This window comes from Aptenodytes patagonicus, chromosome 22 (assembly GCF_965638725.1).
Source record: "Aptenodytes patagonicus chromosome 22, bAptPat1.pri.cur, whole genome shotgun sequence".
Lineage (NCBI taxonomy): Eukaryota > Metazoa > Chordata > Aves > Sphenisciformes > Spheniscidae > Aptenodytes > Aptenodytes patagonicus.
This window is the reverse complement of record NC_134970.1, coordinates 4,803,741-4,826,767: the sequence shown is the minus strand read 5'-3', so window position 1 is coordinate 4,826,767 and position 23,027 is coordinate 4,803,741. Positions and strand designations below refer to the sequence as shown.

General features: G+C 48.4%; 2 protein-coding genes across 5 annotated transcripts in view; one reads left to right on the top strand and one right to left on the bottom strand.

The window, feature by feature from the left end:
- Positions 1 to 2,977: 2,977 nt before the first annotated feature.
- SNRPC (small nuclear ribonucleoprotein polypeptide C) lies at positions 2,978 to 8,501 on the bottom strand. Of its 2 annotated transcripts, none has more exons than XM_076358298.1 (6): positions 8,364 to 8,501; positions 7,461 to 7,503; positions 6,902 to 7,010; positions 5,400 to 5,489; positions 4,657 to 4,761; positions 2,978 to 3,375 (listed from the first exon to the last, which is right to left on the bottom strand). In XM_076358298.1, the coding sequence occupies exons 1-6, from the start codon at positions 8,372 to 8,374 to the stop codon at positions 3,251 to 3,253; spliced, it is 483 nt and encodes a 160-aa protein (XP_076214413.1). In that variant the 5' UTR covers positions 8,375 to 8,501; the 3' UTR covers positions 2,978 to 3,250. The 2 variants fall into 2 exon arrangements, with proteins under 2 accessions (XP_076214413.1, XP_076214414.1); XM_076358299.1 differs by lacking the exon at positions 8,364 to 8,501 and adding an exon at positions 7,877 to 7,971.
- Positions 8,502 to 9,096: 595 nt separating this feature from the next.
- ILRUN (inflammation and lipid regulator with UBA-like and NBR1-like domains) overlaps positions 9,097 to 23,027 on the top strand; it is a 35,072-nt gene continuing 21,141 nt past the window's right edge. For all 3 annotated transcript variants that reach the window (XM_076358296.1, XM_076358297.1, XM_076358295.1), the window contains exon 1: positions 9,097 to 9,330. In XM_076358296.1, coding sequence (XP_076214411.1) covers positions 9,173 to 9,330 — 158 coding nt within the window. In that variant the 5' untranslated portion in view covers positions 9,097 to 9,172. The remainder of the gene's footprint in view (positions 9,331 to 23,027) is intronic.

Below are 23,027 nucleotides of genomic sequence, written 5' to 3'. Positions count from 1 at the left end.
TCGCGGCGCCGCCGCCGCCGCCGCCGCCTCCCGCCCCGCCCCGCCTCGCCCCGCCGCGCCCCCTGGCGGCCCCCGCGCGCGCCGCAGCCGCACTCCACGCGTGTGCGCGGAGGGGGCGGCCCCACGGGACGGAGGGACGGACGGAGGGACGGACGGAGGGACGGACGGACACCCCCCCCCCCCCGCCACGGGCAGGGCTGCGGCCCGAATCGTCCCTCCCCCGCGGTGCAGCGCTGCGCGCCGAGAGCTAAAGGCAACGCAGGAAGCACGAAGGGGAAGGCGGTAGGTGAGGGTGCCGGCGGTGTCGGGCTGCCTCTGATTACCCGCTTTCGCCTCCGTGAAATAACGTCGGTGAGTCACAGCCTCGGAGCTGCAGGCGAAAACCCAGGAGACACAAACCAGCTCAGTTTCGCACCTCTTCTTTCTACAGCTCCCTTCCAAAGACCATCCCAGGCCAGGCAAAAATAAGGTTTTTTTAAAAGAGGCGCTCGCACTACAGAAATAAAATGTTAAATAGAAAACAACGTCACCAGTGAGGCTGCTGAAGGAAGAAAAAACCATCTCGGTTTCAAGCAGTTTCTGTGCTATGTTTGTATTGTAGCTCTTTGATGGGTGACAGTGAACTAGAGCGTCTCACACCCTGTGCGAGATTTCGGCTTGGATTACAAGGGAGCGTTCCGCTTTCAAGGCTACGCTCAGCCCAGGGAACCCCACATAAACGCTTACGCTGTCCTGCAAGTACGGCGTACCCGCTGGAGCCTCAGGCTGATCAGTCACGCCTTTATCAGCTCCCTCACGAGAAAACCACGTGCTTTGTACTTCGCTGAGTACGTTCTGTTTTAACCTGACAGCAGGCGGGGGAACTCAAGTGGCATACAAGCCCTGAACTTTTATCAAAGCCCAGTGCTGATCGTCACTAATTCCTGCCTATTTCCCTCCCCCCGGGAAAAAGTTATTAATATGCATTGACGGTGTGTGTTGTATGTTTGATGTAAAAGCAATCCAGCTTCAATGTAAAGCTGAAAAACGCTCGGATTATTGATCGGGGAGACACATTCCCCTTCCAAGATAAGCACCGGTACAGCCATTTCAGCTCCTTGCAGTCTACTGGGTGCCTGATGCTTGCGGAACCCCAGGTGGGAGGTGAAGCTGCACCGCCATCCCTTTGCTGTCAGACGCGGGAAACTCAAGAGCAGCGGGATCCGCTGCATCGGCGCGGCAGCCCCGCAGCGCCAGTCCAGCCCAAGTGCTGCATGCTGCAGAAGTCTACTCCTAGCATGGTTTATCGTAGAAACGCCCTCTAACTTTTGCCTCAATGTTTGCTGAGCACGGCTATTAAGTATTGAGGAATTAAATCATAGAATCATTAAGGTTGGAAAAGACCTCTAAGATCATCGAGTCCAACCGTCGACCCAACACCACCATGTCCACTAAACCATGTCCCTAAGCGCCTCATCTACACGTCTTTTAAATACTTCCAGGGATGGGGACTCAACCCCTTCCCTGGGCAGCCTGTTCCAATGTTTAACCACTCTTTCAGTAAAGACATTTTTCCTCACGTCCAATCTAAACCTCCCCTGGCACAACTTGAGGCCGTTTCCTCTCGTCCTGTCGCTTGTTACTTGGGAGAAGAGACCGACCCCCACCTCGCTACAACCTCCTTTCAGGTGGTTGTAGAGAGCGATGAGGTCTCCCCTCAGCCTCCTTTTCTCCAGGCTAAACAACCCCAGTTCCCTCAGCCGCTCCTCATCAGACTTGTGCTCCAGACCCCTCACCAGCCTCGTTGCCCTTCTCTGGACACGCTCCAGCACCTCGACGTCCTTCTTGTAGTGAGGGGCCCAAAACTGAACACAGTGTTCGAGGTGCGGCCTCACCAGTGCCGAGTACAGGGGGACGATCACTTCCCTACTCCTACTGGCCACACTATTTCTGATACAGGCCAGGATGCCATTGGCCTTCTTGGCTACCTGGGCACACTGCCGGCTCACGTTCAGCCGGCTGTCGACCAGCACCCCCAGATATTTAATACCTCAATTGAAATATTTATGTATCTCAACTACACCGTGTTCTTTACAGGAGACTGTTGAAAGCACACAGGCTCCTAAAAATATAATCTCCTCTAAACGACTGGACTGTCCTGTCCCATAGCGGAGAGCAACTCGGAAAAGGAGCCCTGGCAGCTCTGCTAACCAAACACTTTCTTCTCAGATGCATATCACCGCCACGCTTTCCTATTAGATGCAAATATGTCAAGAATGAGTTGGACAGTTCTGCAGACTGAAATGGACGACAAGCGACATGCACAGAGCAGCCGGTAATGCAAACAGAATAAATTCTTTTAATTCAATTGGAATTGTGCACCTGCATGATGTACGGCTCATCAAAAGCAAAATCCTTTTAGTAATCTAAAGGGCCTGGGACACATCTTCAGCGACACATCCCTTCATGCCAAGAAGGGAACAGAGCGTTAATAACTACTGACTCAGCAACTCCAACAACGTAATTAAATGCGTCCACACAAATGCCCCAGTAGCAATGGAACAGCAGAAATATGTTCGGCAGCATCAAAACAACTGCTGTAAGAAGTAGCCTTTTAACAGCGTCTCTTTGCTTCCCTCAGTGGAGAATCAACATCTTGTTAAATTCAACCTATTTTGTGCTAGTAAAGTCACTTAATGTTGCAGTCTCCCCAGTTAGGGACATCACTGCAGGCTTTCCTGATGTCACCTTTTCTGTTTTTAACTAAAACCACACATACTTGTTGTTTTGAAACAAGAATTCAAAATGCAGGTAGTAAAACATCTCTCTAGGGGTATGACATGAAAAATGAGATTACCAAAGAACTAAGGGGAAAAAAAAAAAACCAAACCCTAAAAAATTCTGTGCAAGACAGGTAGAGAGGGAGCAAAGAAAACCGACGTCTCTTTCTGCCAGGCAGAAAACCCACGCACAGAGTAAGGCTCAGATTCTCCATACGTAAACCAACATCAATGTTTTATTGTTGTGTTTTACAATTCAACGGCAGGGGGGGAAAACCAACCAACCAAACAAAAAACCCACCAAAAAACCCAGACCAGGTACAAAAGCATCAGTCCAGTGTGCATCTAGGTCAAACCGTCTGCAGTCTGAAGTAACAGCAGATTTCCCCTACACACTGTTTTAGTACAAAATCCGAGGGACACAGGTCTATGGTATTTTATCATACGGAAGATGGTAAAACGAACAAGAAAAGGTAGCTCCATTTCCACCTTTATCTGTCTGGACGGGTCATTCCCGGCCTGGTTGGCACCATCATGGGTCTGGAGGGCGGTCTCATCATTGGGGGCCCCGGCATCATCGGCATGTGTCCTCCCATCGGCGGCCTCATCCCTGGAGCTAGAAGGGGAAAGGAAGGACATGAGAGAAGAGCCCTCGGGAGTAGCAACCGCCGAGCCACATCAATACAGTGCGCAGGTTCTCTCTCCCCCACCCTCCAGGGAACTTTCAGTTTACAAGTCTGTAAGCTTTGATCTGGAAGCTGGCCGAGACGGACTGCATTTCCCCCCTGAAGGATATTAGCCATTAGCAGAGGAAGACCCAAGTTCCTGGGTTATACGCCCACTTTCGACAACATTCACCGATAAATTATTTTCGACCACTCAAAAGAGTGGTTCAAGGAAATAGCTACCGAATTGGAAAGTTCATTTGGAAAAAAAACGTGAAATTCTCCCGTTAAGTGTGTTTGGAATAAGACTGGCGTGCCGCTTACAGCTGGGTAACAGCATTACCAAAGGAAAACAGGTGCTCTACTAAAAAGCACTGAAATAACGGTTTCCGTCCAACTTCTCCATTTATTTTCAGGCAGCGACCATGCTGCTTAATATCGCAGATGATGCACGTATCTTGTGCCTTTAAAAAACACTTAAAGAACAGTTTCTACCAAGCAAGACAATAATTGCAAAGACACTTCACTAATTCTAGTGCCCCTGCGCGTATTCCTTCACATTTGTTCCAGTAATGGCTTCAGTAAGACGTCCCCTGAGAATTCTTCAAATGCCAGTAAGCTCAAAAGCGGAATGAATCAAGACATTTTAGTTTGCCTTTACAGTTCTGAAAAAAAAGACTTTTAAAGGCACGTCGTTTCTCTGGAACACATTATCTTGAGACATTTTAAACAATAAAATTCAGTTAGTGCTGAAATGTACCCCCTGTGCAAAAACAGAATTGCTAAACAATTAAAGATTGTACTGCTAAGACTAGAGGTAGAAAAGCTACAATTTACCAGAGCGATAATTTCAGTTGTGCTAGTAAGTACTCTCAACAAGCAGTAAAGGAACTTTAATTAGCAGTGGTAAGACTGCTGTATGCCTCACCATGCAGAGATAATGGATCAGCAAACGTGCGTACAGAGCACACGCAAACCGAAACACTTCCACAGCGGGACGCTTGGGGCTGTCCACCCACGCTGCCTCCAATACGACGTCTGGAGCGACGCAAGCTATAAACTAGAGCGCATCGCTACGTCTAGCGCCCAAGTACTGCAGCTGCTTCACGTTTTCCGCCGAGCTCCTTTCGCAACTCTCTACTGCCCAGCGAGGCAGGAAACATAACCCAAACATCCTGCACGCCAGGCCACCCGGTACCTCAGTTACAGACTGACCTGTCTCCAAGACTTACCGGGTCCAACCGGCATCATTCCTGGTGGGGGGGGGCCCATCATTGGCATCATTGGCGGTCCACCCATATGAGGGGCCGGCATCATGCCAGGCCGCGGGGGGCCAGCTGAACACATACAGAGATTGGTTACGCATCTGGCTGCTTTCACATTCATCAACGCAAAGCAGTTCTTAAACTTTACAGGACATTTGAGTAATTAAGGTGTCTCAGATTTGCTTTACAGCTGCCTGCCTTCGTTTTCAGTTTCAACTCTGACTTCAGGTGCCAAAAAGTGAGCCGGGGGAAGAATATGCTAGCTGTTTATTTCCAACTTTGCATACCTAATGCAGACGACTACCACTTCCAACAGCTGGACTCTAAGCAGGAAAGGATCTCAGCCGTTTGCCAGCTGAAGTGCAAAAGGAGGTTATCAATCCTATTCCATTAAAAAAAACCAACCCAACCCAAAACCAAACCCCGTGCTGGAAGTTTTCATGAAGCTAGCTACACTGCAGCTAGCAAGTAGTGAGGAGGCACGTGTTTCTGTTAACGTACTCAACATTACTAAAACCAGACAAACTAAAGATTAAGATGGTGGCTGAAACACTCTCACAAAGCATTCTCTTACATTTCGGTATTCACGAGCTCAAAATGTCTTAGCTTGATTTCAAGCTAAAAGGACTTTTCTTTACAAGTCCAGGAAACATGCAACATCGCTAACGAGGGCTGCCACCCCAGTCAAAACCTGTCCAGTTCAGACTTACGGATGCTGGGGGGAGGTGGTATCATGGCTCCCGCGGGCGGTGGTGCCGAGAAAGGTGTCGGTGGGATTTTCCCTTGCTGAAATGCAGCCGCTACATTGGGGGGGAAAAGAAAAAAAAAAAAAGGAAAGAAAGAATCCCAGGAGAAAAACCAGTTACTAGGCTGAGGAAGCTCCTGCGTCAATCCTCCTTCTCATGCCACGCGGTCAGAGCATACTTCATGTCATGCTGCGCGCTCAGTTGTTCTAACTCTGGAACAAATCCCTGGTTTATGCTGCTTGTCATGGCGGAAGGACCTGATATCCTTGAAGACAATTATTACAGTCATTACTCCAGCCGAGACTAGAGAGCTCCTTGATGAGTTTCACACACCTAACAGGAAGGCGGACGGTAGAGAAAATGCATCACGTGATTTGCAGCTGCAGCTTTCACCTGGGATCACTGGGTAAAGACATGCTGTCTTGAAAATGGTAATAAGGCAGTGACTGAGGTAGGTGACAAAAAGCATGAAAAACATCTTATGTGGAAGGGAAAAGAAGAAATTCAAAAGACTGGAATCAACTAGAAGGAAGGCAAAAGATGCGAGAGTTGGAAGCGTCACGAGGAAAATGGACACAAGGAAACGGAATGAAGCTGCCTCAGGGGAAGTTCAGATTGGACGTTAGGAAGAGGCTGAGAGGGCGGTCGGAAGGCTGGAACAGGCTCGCGGGGAAGTAGATCACGGCACCGAGCCTGTCTGAGTTCAAGGAGCATCTGGACGACGCTCTTAGTCATACGGTTTAGTTTTAGGTCGTCCTGCGAGGAGCAGGGAGTTGGACTCGATGATCCCTACGGGTCCCTTCCAACTCGAGAGATTCTACGATTCTATGATCTAAAGAAAGTTGCCAGAAAGTTAATCTGGCATTTGTATTTCTTTGGAGAGAGGAAAGAACCATTATTCAGAGGACAAGCGAGAGGAAAAGAACCCTATAAACTGACAGAGGAAACTCTTCACGCTTTATTCAAGCTTTTGATAGCAAGAGAGGACAAAAAAAATCAATATCCCTAGAGAACTGAGGGCAAGCAACTAGAGCTTTTTTTTTTTTTAAAAATGCAAAAATCCATACACTTCAGCGTCCATTTTCCTATCTTTTGGATTTCTTATTCATGCTCTCTACATAACCGTGCCACTACCAAAAAGCAAAAATGTGTGATGAGACCTTGTATGACATCACTAGCAGTGCCAAAGGCGGCGGTACCTACAGCCCTCTCAACCACAGTAGAGCAGTAGGTGCCTGCTTGCAACCACCCCTCGGGCAGAGCCCTCGTCTCTTACGCGGAAGCCCACGCTCTGACGAGTTCCAGATTCAGATTCTAAGCGAAGTTTTCGCTCCTGATTCACGGAGCAAAGACTCACCGGGGAAGCGAGGAAGAATCAGCATGGAAGAACAGAAGAAAAGCAGCCAGAGGAAAGTCAGGGGAAGTAACGGGAAAGCAACCCGGGGTCACAGAAGGATTAGCCTTACTTGTTTTGTCAATCAGGCTCTGAGCTTGTTCCTCCATCCATTTTTGATAGTAGTCTTTCACATTCTCTTTGTGTTTTCGGCCACTGCAGTGGGTTTTTCTCACGGAGGGCTGAGAAAGACCACGGAAACCCAAGGCTTACGTAACACCACATAAAACCAAAGTTTACTGGGAACTGTTGTACGATTTTAAACGTATGCAACTTAGCAGTATGAAACAGGTTGGTTTCTGTGCCCGGTCAGAGGACGGGTGACGTGCGAAACCTTTACGTGTAAGCCTCCAGACTCCAGTTTAAGCAGAGGAGGCTGCCCAGGCAGCCAGCCCGCCCTCCCTTACCAACTGACCGCAACGCTCCTCGGCAGCCACGAGCGTCGGCTGCCCTTGACCGCTGAGCGCTGCTGACATTCAAACTCCTCCCGTTCTCGTTCTTTTTTGCAAAGAAGCGGGAGAGGACGAGTAGGGCGCCACAATATTTCAAGCAACCCGCTTTCAGCCTGGGTAAGTTTTCTTTTAACCCTCTTGATACGACGGAGAAATTACCGCGGAAGGTTTGGTACTTACCGAGTCGTGGGTGAGGTACGTGTCGCAGTAATCGCAATAAAACCTGAAGAGGGAAACCTCTTGCTATTAAGAAATCACTTTGCGCCGCCAGCGTTGAAACGCGACCCCCGACGCCGGCCCCGCGGCTGCGCCCGGAGGAAGAGGCGCTGCACCGAACGAGCGCCCAGGGCTCGGCCTGCCCGCGCCCCTTCCGCGCCCCCCGAGGCCTGAACCAACACCGACCGCCCCGCCGGGGACACCGAACCCTGCCCGGGGACGAACGGCCACCCCTCCCCCTCCCCCCCCCCCCCCCCCCTTCCCCGCCGGGCCCGGGCGGCCCCTCGCCCCGGCTCCCACCCCCGGCCCCGGCCCCAGGCCCAGGCCCTGCCTCCCGCCGCCGCCCCCTCAGCACCGGAGCCCGCCGAAGCCGCGCTCACTTGGGCATGGTGCTCCCCGCGCCCCGCCACCGGCGCCGCCAGGAAGTGACGCACTCGCGCAGCGACACCTTCCGCCGCTTGACCTCCGGCGCCTCCCGTAGAACGGCGGGGCGGGGCGGGCTCGGCGCTCGACGGCGGCCCGCGAGGGGCAAAGGAGGCTGCGGGCGGGCTTCGCTTTTCCCGCCTCACAGGCGGGGCCTCCGCCGCTCCCCTCGGTCGCTTCTCCCGTCACGCCACAGCTTATCCGCCTGCGAGCCTACGTCAGAGCTGGGCGCCGTGATCACGACACCCCCCCCCCCCGCCCCGCTCCCGGCGAGGCCTCTGCTGCTCCTGGTTCCCTCTGGAGCGGGGCCCGGGGCCGCGGCGCTGCTTGCCGGGCACACGCCGCGGCGGGAGGCGGCTCCCCGGCCCGGGACCGCGCTTGGGAAGGAAAACCCTCCGCGTGACGCAGCAGGCCTGCGTTAAAACCCAGTGAGCGTTTATTTACGTTAAACACATCAACGCGTAGCCGGCGTCGCGCTGGGCTGGGCTGGGTCCCCCCCGGTGCTGGCGGGGCGAGGACCCGCGACCTTTTATCGCCTTCAGGGGAAGTATCGGTGCTACCGGCCGCGGAGCCGCCGGGCCGGGCCCCGGCGGGGCCGACACGGGGGGGGAATTGCTGGGAAGGCCCCGCCGGGCCGGGCCGGGCCCCGCGCCAGCACCCCGGCCCCGGCAGGCTTTGCGCCGCCTCGTTTGCGTAGCGCCGCGAGACGTCACAAGGCCCCGCCCGCCCGCCGCTTATTTGCATACATAAACACGCGCGCTCGCCGCCCGCGCCGCCTCCATATATGGAAGCGCGCGGCTGGGGGCTATGCAAATATTACCCCGCCCAGTGACGCAGTCGCCGTCGCTCTCCGCCCGCCTCGGTCGTGCGCGCGGAGCCCCCACGTCACGCGAGGCGCCCGCCCACGTATGCAAAGCACTCATTTGCATGCGCGCCCCCGCCCCCTCGCCCTTGCGGCTCTCCTTCCGCCGGGGGCGGGCCGCCGACGCTCCGCCCCCCGCCCCTCCCTCCCCCGCCGCGCGCGGGGTGACGCCACCGCGCCTGGCGCCCGGCGCGGTGGCGTCATAGGCCGCGTGCCCCTCGCGCGGGGCGGAGCGGCGCTTGCGCAGCGCCGGCAGCGGCTGGCGTCGCCCGCGCCCCCTCCCCCCCGCCCCCCGCCGTGCCCGCGCTCCCCCCTCGCCCCCATGCGGCGCTGAGGCGGCGGCGGCGGCGGCAGCGGGGCGGCCCCGGGGCGGCGGGGACCGCTGAGCGCCATGGAGGGCATGGACGTGGACCTGGACGCGGAGCTGATGCAGAAGTTCAGCTGCCTGGGCACCACCGACAAGGACGTGCTGATCGGCGAGTTCCAGCGGCTCCTCGGCTTCCAGCTCAGCCCCGCCGGCTGCGCCTTCTTCCTCGACATGACCAACTGGTGCGAGGGGCCGGGGGGACGCCGGGCCGGGGGGGAGGGGGACACGGGGACCCGGCGGGTCGCGGGCCTCGGGGAGGCGCCGGCGCTGAGGCGGCGGAGGGGAGCGGCGAGAGGCCGCCGGCCGTGAGGCGGCGGAGGGGAAGGGCGGGAGGCCGCCCGCCCCGCGGAGGCTGGGCGCCTGAGGGGAGCCTCGGGGGCGGGGGTGGCCGCCGGCGCTGAGGGGCCGCGCAGCGAGCCGGGCCGGCCGCCTTCCCCCCGCCCCGAGCCGCCTCGGGGGGCGGCAGGCCCGTCCCGCCGCCCGCGGGGCCCCGCCGGGGAGGGGAGCCGCCGTGTGGAGGGAGGGGAGGGAGGGAGGGAGGGAGGGAGGGAGGTGGGGGGGGCGGCGTTTCTGGCGGGTCCCCGCTTTCCCCTCCCCTTCTTCCCCGGGGTCGCTGATGGCGGGGCGAACCGGCGGTGGGCCGCCAGCGGAGCGGGGCGTGTGTGTGGCGGGGAGGGAGCTATCATGGCAGCGCGGAGGAGGAGAGGAGCAGGACGGGGCTGAGGAGGGACCCGGGTCCCGTCCCGTCCCCCCCCCCCCCCCCCCCAGGTCTCCAGCTCGGGGTTGTGATTTTGCCAGTTCGTGGAGCTCGTCGGTCAAAGGGCTGCAAAGCTGTTAAAGAGTGACTAATTGATAGGAAGAGGGGCATGTGATCCAGCGGACCCGGGAGCTCTTAAAGGGCGCTTTCTCTGCGGGAACGGGAGGGTGAGCTGAGTTCAGGGGTGGATTAGGGTGCCCCTGGACCCTAAGGCGGGCTTCGGAAGGAGGGAAGGCTGCGGTGGAAGGGCTGTACGGAAGTGTCAAAGCTGCCACGGTCTCCACGTGAAAGTCGCCTAGGTGTTTGGTAAAAACTTAGCATCTGCTTGCAAACTAGGGGCCTCTCTCTAAATACGCCGGCTTTCGGTGTGCGTTGTGGCTTTATAAAGGCTCTCTGTCGCTGCCCTAGGAAAAAAAGCAGGTACAGGCTATCAGGGGAAGGTGCAGCTCGTGGGAAACACGATAATGGTGAAAAACAGAAACCAGGAGGTGGTGGTGGAAACAGAAACCAGTGGTGCAGGGCACCCAGTGACTGTGAAAGAATGTTGTGAAATTGCTGCTGCCTGAATTGCGGCGTTTGACTCGTTATTGCCACTCGCGTCTTTTAAACCATCTCTAACAGCTTTGCCGTGGTGTAGGGCACTAACCAAAATGCGACCCTCGTGTCAGGTTTGCGTCTCTTCGCTGTGATGGACGCAGGAGAGCAAAGTGTTTTCCATTTCAGATATTGTTAACGGAGATCACTTAGCTAAGTTGTAGTTACTATTTTTTTCTTAGTGGTATAACATCAAATCCAGAAACCTCAGGTTTGAAACTTGAAATCCAAGCGAAGGTCTTGATGTCAACAGTTGGGGAAAAAACTTGCGCGGAATTGTTGAACTAATAAACAGTAATAAGACAACTTTGTCACCTTTTTCCTTTCATCTTTCCCTCCCTCTGTACTGAATTATATTGGCAAATCTGCATCTGCAGAGGGAGTAAGGGAATAGCAAATAACACCGTGTGTTTTGTAAGCTGATACAATGCGAAAGAAGGTGTCTCTTGAGGAGTTCAGGAGTTTGCTTTGGAGAAGTGGTTCACAGCGGAAGATGCTTTCCCACTTTATTCGTGTGTTGATAATATGAATAAAACTACCGACACTGCAGCGTCACGCTGGGTTGTGGGTTTTTTTCTGTGATATTCCTTGGGAGAGCAGAAAGCTTAGCAGAGCTGAACCCGAAAGTTACTCGTGAAGATACTATGTATAACCGTGGTATTCCTGGTTGGTCTTGAAGGAGCTTTCTTTTTCAGGAGCATTTAATTTCTTTTTGAAGTAACAGTATCTCAAATACAATCTTATAACCAATGACTTTCTTAAAAAAAATCTTTTAACTGCAGTTGAAGAAAATCTTAAGTGATTAAAATAGCTTTAACTTCACAACTTCAGTGGCTAGTTTGGTTCTGAAAACGTAAGTTTTTAGGTTTTTTTTTTGTTTTCAAGTTATTAGCTGATAAGCCTTGTAGATGGATGGGGGCGTGTAAAAAGGAAACCTGTTAAGTTGGTGTAACGTATACAAGAGTATATGAAAACGAGCGCAGGCTGTAGTGTGATTGCTCTTAGAGCAGGCTTAAAGCCCGTGAGGGTTTACCCTTTCAACGGCAGGGAGCTGAGTTAGGTATGCTGACAGGTGCTGCTCGTTTTTCTTGTGTGTTCTTGCCGGGGCGCTGCTCTCCTGACCTGCCGTATCATTTGTTGTGCCTGGGTTTGTGCCGTTTGCAGTTCTGCCGCCGTGTTTCTGTCCCGTTCTCCAGCTCCCACCTCTTCTTAGTATGGCCTTTGGGTTATCGGCCTGGATATGCCAACCCTGCTCTCGGGCATTATAAAAAGCTGCAATCGAGACACATATTCCTTTTCTGGAAACACCTTTCCTCTGTCACGTTGAGGGACCCTGTGTAACCCACCCTGCCCCGGTTGATGTTAGGCAGTGGCCCACTAGGTTTGTTTTTTGTGGCCTAGAATTGGGGTCAGAATCTTCCGTCGCCAGTCTGTCCTGCAAATGATTTGTCTCGATGAGACTGTCAAGTCACTTTTCCTTTTGTTAAAGATCATCGCTTTTCTCCAGTGATGATCCCTTCCCTCTCTCTTTGCATCTGCAGGAAACGGTGAGGGAGTTCACAGCAGGGGCGAGAGAAGTGCGCTTACTTGGTAGGCTGGGTTCTTCTTGGTGATGTCCATGTATGGGTTAACTAACAAAGACATCAATAATTTTCACTAGAACTTTTTTCACGCGTGGGGCAAGCTGCTCTTTGGCGATAATTATGTAGTCCCCGGACCTGAAGTTACTTCCCTGTTGTATGCCTCTCACATACTGTGTAGTAAATAATCTGAGATGTAATGCGTTTTGAAAGAATATTTCCAACAGTGTTGTTAGTAATTGTATTTAACACATTTACAGTGAGTTTGCAGTTCTGCTGAAATAGAGGAATTATTTTAAAATAGCTCATTCAGCCAATTTGGGGAAAAAGGTTAGCGGTTGACTGTGGAGCAATGTAGATACTTGTCAATAGCCTTTGAAAGTCTGTCCATTGTCCAGTTCACCTGGGATTGCTCAATGCGCTTTCGAAGTTCTGGCAGACTTGGGACAGTACTAAGAAACCACCAGCTGGTTTTATGAACAATATTGCAAAAATGCTTCAGGTAGAGCATAAGCATCCTAAGTTTCTGAGACTGCTCCTTGATCTTCAAGAAATACAGGTTAAACGCTTTGGTGAGTTGTCTTTTTCCCTGTTATTTATGAAACGCTTTCCTAGAGTTCTGCCTCTTTTTAATTACGCATTGAGTTCTGTTTGTGGGCTGTTCTAACTTCTTGGCTTTCTGCTGCATAAATCCAACTTTGCCCTTTCTGAGCGTCCCGGCTGTACGTTCTTCAAAGGCAGCACACATTGTCCCTCTTTATTTATTTATTTATTTATTAATTCGTTAGAAGTTGTGAGGCTTTAGAGCGAGAGGTTGAGCTTTCGCTTTTGGCCCAGAACCAAAAGCGAACTTCTCCAAAAGATGTTTTGGCACCGAAATGTTTCCTGCTCGGGAGCAAAACCCGGGCAGCGTAGTTGGGAGGGCGTTTTGCTGCCATCGCATCTAGGATAAAAATCCACCCTCCATTAAATGGCACGCTTAACCCTCCCTGCTCCCTTCCCCCCTCCAGATGTTAGGCAGTGCAGAAGCCCGGCTGCCTGCACGCTGAAGCGCGTCCAGCACCGCAGGTTTGAGGGAGGGGGCTCAGTGGGCTGTTAGGAGTCGGTTTTGTGGTAAAGTTAACTTCCAGGTGTTGACTACAGCTCTTCAGCGTTGTGTGATAGCGTGGCCAGGAACGTGCCTGAACTTGTCTAGACTCAGCCTACCTACAGCAGAAACTCCTTTTGAAAACCCTTTGTGCTAATGTTTTAAAAATAGGGATTGTTTAGGTCAGTTGGTGCTGGATGAGTCTGCGCCGAAATACCTACTCACGGTCTTCCTAACGCAAGGACGGTCGCAGGTCTCTGGATAGATGGTACCAGGGCAGATTGGACTTCCCGAAAACACTTGCAGAATGGAAGTTCTTAAGTGTCAGCCTAGCCTTGACGGGTTTTCAGCAATATGGATTAGTGTAAATGTAAGAGCAGAGGACACTTTGCACAGAACGTGCATTTTATTTTTTGTCGACGCTCGGTTAAGGCCTATTTTGTAAAAGTCATTAGATTCCTGTAAAGCTGGTATAGAAATTGTATTGTGACAAGGAAGGGGGATTACTCTTTTTAATTGGAGAGTATACCAATTTTGAGGGTGAGAGGCTACAGCGTAAGGCTTGGAGCTTCTTTTATCCTGTGAGAAAGTGAATTAATTTGATTTGAAGTAGCTAGTGGTGCCGGATTTAAAATCTGCATTTCAACACAGTTGGCTGTGAAGGGATTCCTAATTTGGAAGACTTAGTTTAATGTATGTGTATTTCAGTAATTTACATGTAATATTTCTTTACATTCTCTTTTTAGCTTTTGTTTAGAAAGCTGAATTTTTATTAGTCTAGTAGGTGTGATATTTAATTGAAATGTGTCAGATAATGATGGTTTCCATTGTGTGTGGGGAAAAAAAGTTTTATTGTTGCGAACTCTAGACTTTTTTGATCTAGCTTTCTGGTAAAAAAGGTCTTTTTAAGGCCATTTTTTGTAAGGTAGGCAGATGTCTTCTGGAGGTCCTCAATTTTTTTTCGTCTTAGAAGAATTTGTAGCTGTATCATGGTTTAACTAGTACTCTAAAGATGATGTTTTGCATGAAAATACTTCTAAGTTTATCTCTGAAAATAGTACAGAAATCTGCTGTAAAACCTCTTTCTATATTGTGTAAGATGTAGGGCATTTCTGTATGTACGAGTGAGGGGAGCCGAGGTGAGGTAGGAACTGGCTAGTGGTGGTGTCGATTTTTACATCAGAGGTCTGAAATTTTCGAGCGTAGCAAGGAAAACGTATCTGACATTTCTGTGCAAGTGTTTTATTGGTCTTGGAGAACAGACAGAATATTGGCTTTTAACAAAATGAAAATTGCCTTATAAATGCACGTTTTTATCCCTGTGGGTGGGCTGTTCAAATTCGTTATATTATATGAACCACCTATATTGCCCAGAAGTGGATGTACTTGATTGGGAGTCTAAAGACATGTTCTAGCTAATAGTTTTGGGGAGTTTTTTATTGCTTTTACTCTGACTTTGTGTAAGTGTTCAATTTTTGCTTTCTAGCAAAGGTGATAGGATGCTACTTTAAGTAAAACTTGGGTCTGTGGATCTGTTAACACTTGATATTAGTGGTGGACTATAGGTACTATTCAGAGAAATACTCAAAGTATGTTTAGGTAAGACATCAGGACGTACAGAATTTAACATAACAGACTCAAATCACTCACACGTGACACGTTTCCCATAACGGCTAACGCTAGGACTCCTGGTCTTGATTTTTAACCTTGCAGGTGTTTGCAGAACTGCTATTAAAAAACAAAAAAGCACGCAGATGTCCTCTGTTAACAGATTTTTGGACCGCTTTTCCAAAGAAGCTCTCCCAGTGTGTGTCAGGAAAAACTCAGGCTTGAAATGCTCCTTCTCAGCTCACAGGCAGGTTGCCACGTGTGGGCCAAAGGATGGAACTGGTGCGCAGGCAGTGCCCTCAGCTTTCCCGCACTTACTGTTTTTAAAGGGTTTGCTGGTACAGTATATCCAGTCATCCTATGGTAAATCTTTTTTCTTTTTCTTCTTTTCCAGTCTTCAAATAGTTGCGTGTGGTGTCTCAAAGTTCTATGGGAAAAGCATATATAGAAAGCAAACATAAGGACGTGCAAAGTCAGACTGTGCAGCCCTAAGTTTTTAGGCATTACCTATCAGGATATGAGTATTGAGGTGGAATGTGCAGCCTTAGCTGCTCCTGCACCATGAAACCTTTGTTCGTGTGGTTAAAGCAAAAGCCATTTTTACTGATTACAGTATGGCTCTGCATGATTGGTCTGGTAGAGGGGTTCACTACAACTAACTGCTGCCATTAAAATACCTGTGTTTTTATTACAACCCTTGCTTAAACACCAGCAGCCCCCCAAGAATTTATTTGATCTCTTAAATCAAAACACTGTTTTTATATCATTCTTTAGATGCAGATATGTATCTCTCTTATTACTGATCAAATATTTCTGATTATAGATCTAATACATTGTTAGATTTGTGTTTGTTGTGGAGAAAAAATGTCTGTTCTTGTCTGGTCTTATATCAAGGTCTCTTCTCTAGCTTTTATTTGGAAATCCTGACTGAAGTGTGAACAAATTAATTTGGTTTCCTCAGCTGTTTGAAGGCAACATTTTTGTTGATGTCCAGTAAACTAATCAACTGTTGTCAGAGAACTCCATCTGACTTTCAATAGATGTTCTGTCTTGCTTCATTTACTGAGCTGTCCTCTTTTTCTCCATATGTGAGAAGTCAAAGGAAGGTAGGATGAAACAGCAAATGGTAGGATTTTCTCTTTCCCTGAACTAATGAATCTAAACCCTTCTTTCGTGTTTGTATTGGCATTGTTGGATTTGCCACAAAGATTATTATGCCATTGCGAGCGGGGAGTTGTGGTGTGTGTGCTTTATCTTAGAAGAGCTCAGGGGTCCCTGCTGTCCATGTTTTGTCTGCTCCTTGTCTCTGTCCCTGGGACTTAGCCTATGACTTCCCTTTTGCTAATCCACATTCAGATAAATCTCAGGAAAACTTCCCCAGTCCTCTGTATAAATCTCAAGCTTAGTCTTAATACTCCTTTCCTTTTGAGAGGGCACTGGGGAGAATCCTTGTGTCCCGGAGGAGGCAGGAAACCTGAGACCTGATCTTTCAAGTCAGTCCTCCTCCTTCCCTGGAAACTGCCTTGGGTTAGTTCAATACTCATCCAGGCATCTATTAGGGAAGTGATAGTGGCGCGTGGGAAGTCCTATTACTTTGCTTCTCTTCTTCCTAGATCAGGTGATAAAAACAAAACAATCCTGCATTCTTATGTGTCTCAGTACCTAGGAATTGTTTTAAGTGATCCAGGTCTTACTGTGAAGTTAGTTACTAATGTTTGTAGGTGGTGACCAATTTAACTGAACGTGGTGAGAAGGGTGAAGCACTTGGTTTAAAAAGATCATTTGGGTTTTGATAAAGTTTAGTAGTAGGGAAGATTCTTACTCGAAAACATTTGATGAACCGCTGTCCTTACAGGCGGAAAAGACACCATAGAAATGGGTCTAGTAGCTCTGGAGGTGCTGTTGCTAAAATGCCAGAACAGACTGGCAATCTCTGAGCTATGGCTGCTGCTAAGCAGCGCGTGCGTAGGGTCATCCATACCCTATGGCTGGGGAACAGAAAATAGTTTTTAAACTGCTTAATCCATTGCGGCTAACTCAAAGCTTAGTGGATGTCTTCTTAGTGCATGTGAACTATTGTAGACAGTTGCATCTCTGGTGTCCATAACTGTCCCCTGATGCTACTAAAAATAACAAAATTATATAATTAACAATTGAAAAATATTTTCTTGGACAGCTTTTATTTAGTGCATTTTAAAAAAAAAAAAGCAAAGACGCACCTCTTCTCCAGAATAATTCAAATATTTGACCTGATTATTTTGAATGAAAGCTAGACTTTAAATATATTGTATTTTTAACTATAGAACACACTCTAATTGTGCTGTGCTCCAAGTTACAAAACATTTAAAAATTGGGTGCATGTGAAATGGAAATGTAAGCAGACAACTGTAGCAGAAGGAATTGGGTACAATATAATTTTAGTCCAGCTCGACTGCCTTACATGCCTGAACTTGTTCTCAGACAGTTTCTGTAGCTTAATCCCCCTTTACTTTAATGCAGACAATTATAGATTGGTGACATAGTTTATGCTGAGGAATTAGCAGTTACAGAATCATTTGTGTACTGGCAGCTCTTGATTACTTTCCACGGGGAAGAGCTGTTGCCTGTTTTCAATGGCAGCAAGTAGAGAGCAGCTCCTGCTGTGACATTCTCAAAATATTTTACCCCACACTTAAAGCTCCTGACCACCTGCTTTAGCAGGGTTCAGCTGCTGGGGGTGGCTGCGCGGACTTGTGCTTGTAGCAGCATCATAGGATTGATTCGGTCACTGGGACTGCTTGCTGTTGTTCGGCAAGGTGCAGTGCTCAGCCAAGTGCAGGCACCACGATAATGGTTAAACTGCCGGGGGGGGTGTGTATAAATCCCGCTAAAGGAAAGTGATTTCCTTCGGTGGCTTGGGGTGCACTGAAAATGGTGTGCCTCTTCTGTGACCTCTCGGTTTCTTTCCCTGTGCTGCCCCTGCAGAGCGCACAGTATTGCTTCTAGTCACCACAGGTTTCTGTCTTCTTCCTGGAACATCCCGCTTGTATTTGGAACTGGCTGTTTTCAGCTAAGACAATGAAATGTTTTTCTGTGGCTTCATGTGTGAAAATACATAAGCTTCGAATTAGCCAGCTCTTTTTTCTCCCCCCTCCTTCAGCTGTGTGAGTTCAGCTTAAAGCTTTTGACTTCCCTCAGTGGTCCCTTTGGGCCATCTAACATCTTCTAAGGTAGTTTCCCAACCTCATGGTTTAGTGTAAGAGAGGTCAAGAATGACGATAACTGATACACAAATTTTGCTTTCTGAAATGATGTCTGTTGAAAGCTGTTCGCTGATTAAAATTCCAGTCCTTCAAAACATCTTGAGACTTTCCACTTAATTGCCATGTGTCATCTCTATTGAAAATGTTTGAATTGAAAACTCCAGGTAAAAGTGCTTCCCTGTGGCGTAATGAGTGCATCTCTTCCCTCCACCCCCTTCAGCTTTCTCTAAGGCTTCGAGGTGTCTCCTACTTCAGAAGCAATAGGAGAGCTGTTTGAGGTGTCCTAGCCCGTAGTGTTATCGATCCAGTTCCCCAATAGCTGGGGCAAATAAAATCCAAATAAGATACTAGAGACTTAAGAGACAAAAAGAGTGGATTTCGGATTGCCTCATTTGGATGTCCTCCATGTACATTTTTAGTCTCTCCCACCTGTATCATGTAGATATGTTCCATTATTTAGGAGTGAGAAATTACCCATCTGCTGCACTATTTCTTTTGCACATTTCTTTCTGTTTTTAACAATAGACACCTTATGGGGCATTATGGTGCCTGGTTACATACTGCATTTGGAGAACGAGAGAGAGGTCTGTAAAGGTTAAGAATTCAGTTACGGAAGGAGTACAAGGTGTTCCACATAACATATTATGTTCTTGAGATTTTACTGTACTTTTATATCGCTGCTCAGTTTTTGCATTGCATGTTTCCAGGAGAATAACGCCCAAGTTGCCTTTCTCACGGCAAAAGATTGCGCCATATATGAGTGCTGAGGACGTACAATGACCATACATCACGGATGGGACACGTGCCTGGCTCTTCTCTTCCTGCACAGAGGGAGAGAAATGTAACGTGGCATTCACTTTATTACAGTTGCTCTGCACAACGAAGTGACCGAGTCCATTTGTCAAAGTGCTTTCTACTTGACTTAATAAATGTCCTCTACTTACTGTCTGTGTATGATCTAAAGGGCTACGTCCTGGGTGAAATTCGAAATTGAAAGCTAACTCGGTATCGCACTGAGAAGTCTAGCCTTTGCTTTCTCTGACAGCTCAGGAGACTCAGAGCGCTGGAAACTTTCACCCGTTAGCTGGTGATAGGTGGTGTGGCTGTAGGAGTGGGCAGGAGCTAGTAAGAGCAGAATTTGCACGCTGGATTTTGAGCTTAAGCTTTGATTTGATTTGGATTTTTACCCCCCCAAAAAATCTTTCTTTAAAAAAAAAAAAATCTTTTGATCTTTCATCGAAGAATTTGACAATAAATGAAATCTTACAGATTCCTGTAACATCGTTAAAATTTTAAAGTTGTTGCTTTCTACTGCAAATGTTATTTTGGAGTGGAATTCTTATGTGTCGCCACATACATTAGACGACCTGCACATCGTAAGGGATTTTTTTCCAGTTCAGATCTTTCAGCTGCTGGATTGAAAACAAAACCAAAATACCATTCCTTGTGTCAGCCGAGCAGGATGGTTGGTGGGAGAGGTGTGTGGGAGGGTTACAGCTGCGGGATGGTAGACGATTCCTCCGATTCACTTTCCCTCTACCTGTTTTGAGAGCATCTGCTTGCCAGGACTCTGATGTCCCTTGTCTGGTGTGTTAGGACGACCTGTTTGTATTGCTTTCCTTCCAAGATGCTTAACTTGTGTATGTTGAAAGAATCATGTGTTTTATTGGTAACAGAAGGATTAGGTATTGTGCATATGCCCTGCTTTGCATAAGGCCGCAGTGAGTAGGCATCAGTGCTTCGGTTTCTTCATTCTCTTAAAAAAGAAGCTGATTCAATTAATTAAAAAAAAAAATTCCAATTACCTGTATATTACTTTTTGTTTGCACAACAGTTAGGTTGTATAAGGAGGTCTCTAGTTTGTGAATTGATTTGGAAGACTTTCTTTTATTTTTGAATACTGCGTGGTGACCTAGTTAATTGGGAGTAATTACTGTCTAAATATATTGGTTTAACATAACAAAAGGCTGTCTGGAAAAAAACAGGGAAGGGAAAGAATGGCTCAAGATAAACCACCTCTTTGCAAACGCTTAAGAGTTGTTAAGGGACATCTCCAGAGCTATTAGCAGAGAAGGTTTTAACTTCACTATTGTAATTTAGCTCCTGAGGCTTGAAACAAAGGAGCAGAGCGAAAGAATTCATCTGAAAAGGAACACTTTCTCTGGTGCTGCGGGTAGGATTTTGTTGGAAAAGCACTTGACACGTAAGAGTCATGGGATGGCCCTGGAGAGGAAGGAGGTTGATAATACGGATCTATAATAATATGGAGCTATAACCTTTATTTGCTGCCTTCTCCCCTCTCTCTTTCCAGGATCTTGCTCTTAGGACTAAAATTGAGCACTGGTTTGGTTTTAAGTAGGCTCACCAGGTCACTGGGGTGACTTCTGATTGCAGGCTTTTTTCTTGAGTTTGAGGCTAAATCCTGTCAGACCTGCTTTGTAAGTACGGCTGAGCCACAGACTGTTGCAGTCCAGGACTGCTCTAAAAATGGAAAAATTGCTTAATTTAGGAAAGGTAAGGAGGGCCTGACACCTGGAGGGCTATGTTAAGGCAGACATGTATGGCCATCCCTGTAATTAGCAGAGATCAGTCATGTGAATTACACTGGCTAGATTTGGCACGCTCATCTTCATTTCAAAGTTGTTTGGTTTATAATAGTAATTTATCTCATATGGCAGAGAGCAAAGGGCTAGTGTGGTGCAAGTCACACCTGGGAGGAGTAAAATAAAGCAGGCATGGATGTGTAAGCAGAAGCCTTTAGATGATAACCCCTTGCTCTCGGAGATCTAGCTCTTCGTTCCTGTCCCTGCAGTATCTGCAGTTGGTGCTATGCAATTACAGCTGGGGCACAAGGGTAAAGACCTAAAAAAAAAAAATCGTGTGTGTGTATATATATAATATATACATATATATGTATATATAAAAAAAAATAAAAATTTCAGGGCCTTGAGTGTGTTGACCTTGAAGCCATCTCTCTCATTAAATGCTCGCATTTGGTTGTAAAGTCCACTAATACTGTGCCTGTAGTAGAAAGGCAGAGCGGTAGGGTGTGCTACTTAGTCTCAAGAACCTGCAAATAATCAGGTTTGCAAATGGTTTGCCTCTGCAAATGGCACTCATTTTCCCCAAGCAAAGTACTGCATTCAAACCAATACTTGGGTTTTTTGGGGGGAGGGAAGGAGGGGGAGCACTGTCTCTTGGAAGGAGTGGAAACAAAGCTAGCAGTGCTACGTTGCTGGCTTTGCTGGTTGTGTAAGCAGAGAACACGACTCAAATGTGAGCGCTGTGGGTATCTCTTGCAGCAGAGCGGTGCCATACGGCCTCTCAGTGGCTATCTCTTAGGGTTGTCTGTGTCAAAGAACTTGAACTTAAGTCAGATTTGCTTTGTCATCCTGACTTTGGCCCTTGCCACTTTCAATTTCTCTTTGGTTTCTGGAAGCTTCTTTTTAATTCTCTTGTGGGAAGGCCAAGATGTATCTGAACGAGCAAAAGGGCTCACCCCCAACAAAACCCGCTGCACGTTGATCAAAACGGTGGGAGCGGGAAGGTGTGTTTGTGACTATCTGATCACAAAAGGGTGGCAGATCTGTTTTTCAGCATGTGTTCTTTAGTTAGTTTTTAACTAAACGCTGCGGAGGACTGGAGTTGTTTCCCAATGGCAAAGCAAGCAATGAAATATGACACAGGGAGGGGAAGAGAGTTGGCAGAGGGCCTAGGTGCACAAATAGCCCACTACCTTTTGAAGTGTATTTGCAGCCAAGCAAACAAAAAGCAGTGCAGGCTGCCTTACAGAGAATTACAGCAGAAGTCTTCCCCTTGGAACTTTTATTTTTTCCTCTCAATGTCAATAAACCGTCATTACTACCGATTCCAGAATCATAACTCACAAGATGTTGTGGTATGTCTGAAAATGTGTTTCAGGATTAGGAAGAGAAAGAGCTGTATTGCTGTCTTTTGCAGCTCTTGGAATACCTTTTGCCTCAGATTGCTGTGATACAGGAAGAAATCGTAGTGAAAGCTAAACTCGGGATGATAGTGTTAGCTGGTTGAGCAAACAGGAGTCTCTTGGCACAGCCCTGTTGTGAGTTATGTAAATCTTGTGCAGTGTATAAGCAACAGGCGGTTGGTGACGTAAAACTGAGCATTTGTCTCTATTTATTGGCTAATGTAACATGCACCCTTCCTGTAGCATTTGACTGAGCTGGTTGTATTAAATATAGCCCTGACACTCCTAAGTAGAAAATGCCTCAAGCTGAATAATGGCTTCTGGTCTGAAATTCATTGTTCTAAATGTGGAAGTCTTACACGGTGGCTCTTTTGTCTCCCCTTCGTATCAAAGTCCGTGCCGTGTTGATGGCGAAAGGTCTCGCTGTAAGCCTCAGTTTGCTGAATTTGCCAATCGATCGTTGTGCAGAACATTCCTCCAGTGCCTCCTAACACACTGGCTCTGCTCTGGGAGACTTAGCAGGATGTCAGTAACTCCTGTGGTGATTATCTTCTGTCATTCGTGATGGATTACCAAACTGATACATCTGTTGTTTAGGTCCTCTCCCACTCGACCCCGTCGCAGGTGGCTCACAGATCTGCCTAATACTGCTATTACACCTCATTGACCCAAGCTCCAGTGCTATTAGCTACTACACTTTGGGTCCCCGATGTTGTCTGTGAGGAGAAAGCAGTGATACTTCTCCTATGCAGTTCTGATTTTATCCAGAATGTCTGATTTATTTTTTTTTTTTCCCCTTGAACAGTGTAGGAATTGAACAGGAGGCAGTTTCTTTGCTCACCGTTTCGAGCCCCTTTCCAGCTGGCAAGCAGTCCAAAAAGCCCTGTGTTTGCTCTTTCTCAGGGTCATGCTGCAAATGTTTCTCTTGCTTTCACCTTGGCTTTCTGGCTTTGGTTTAGACACATGACACTCCACCACACAATACAAACCCTCAGTATACCACTGTACCCATATAGTGCAGCTTCTCACTAGCCTCCTGCATGGCTTTGTTTTAGGTGGTGGTTC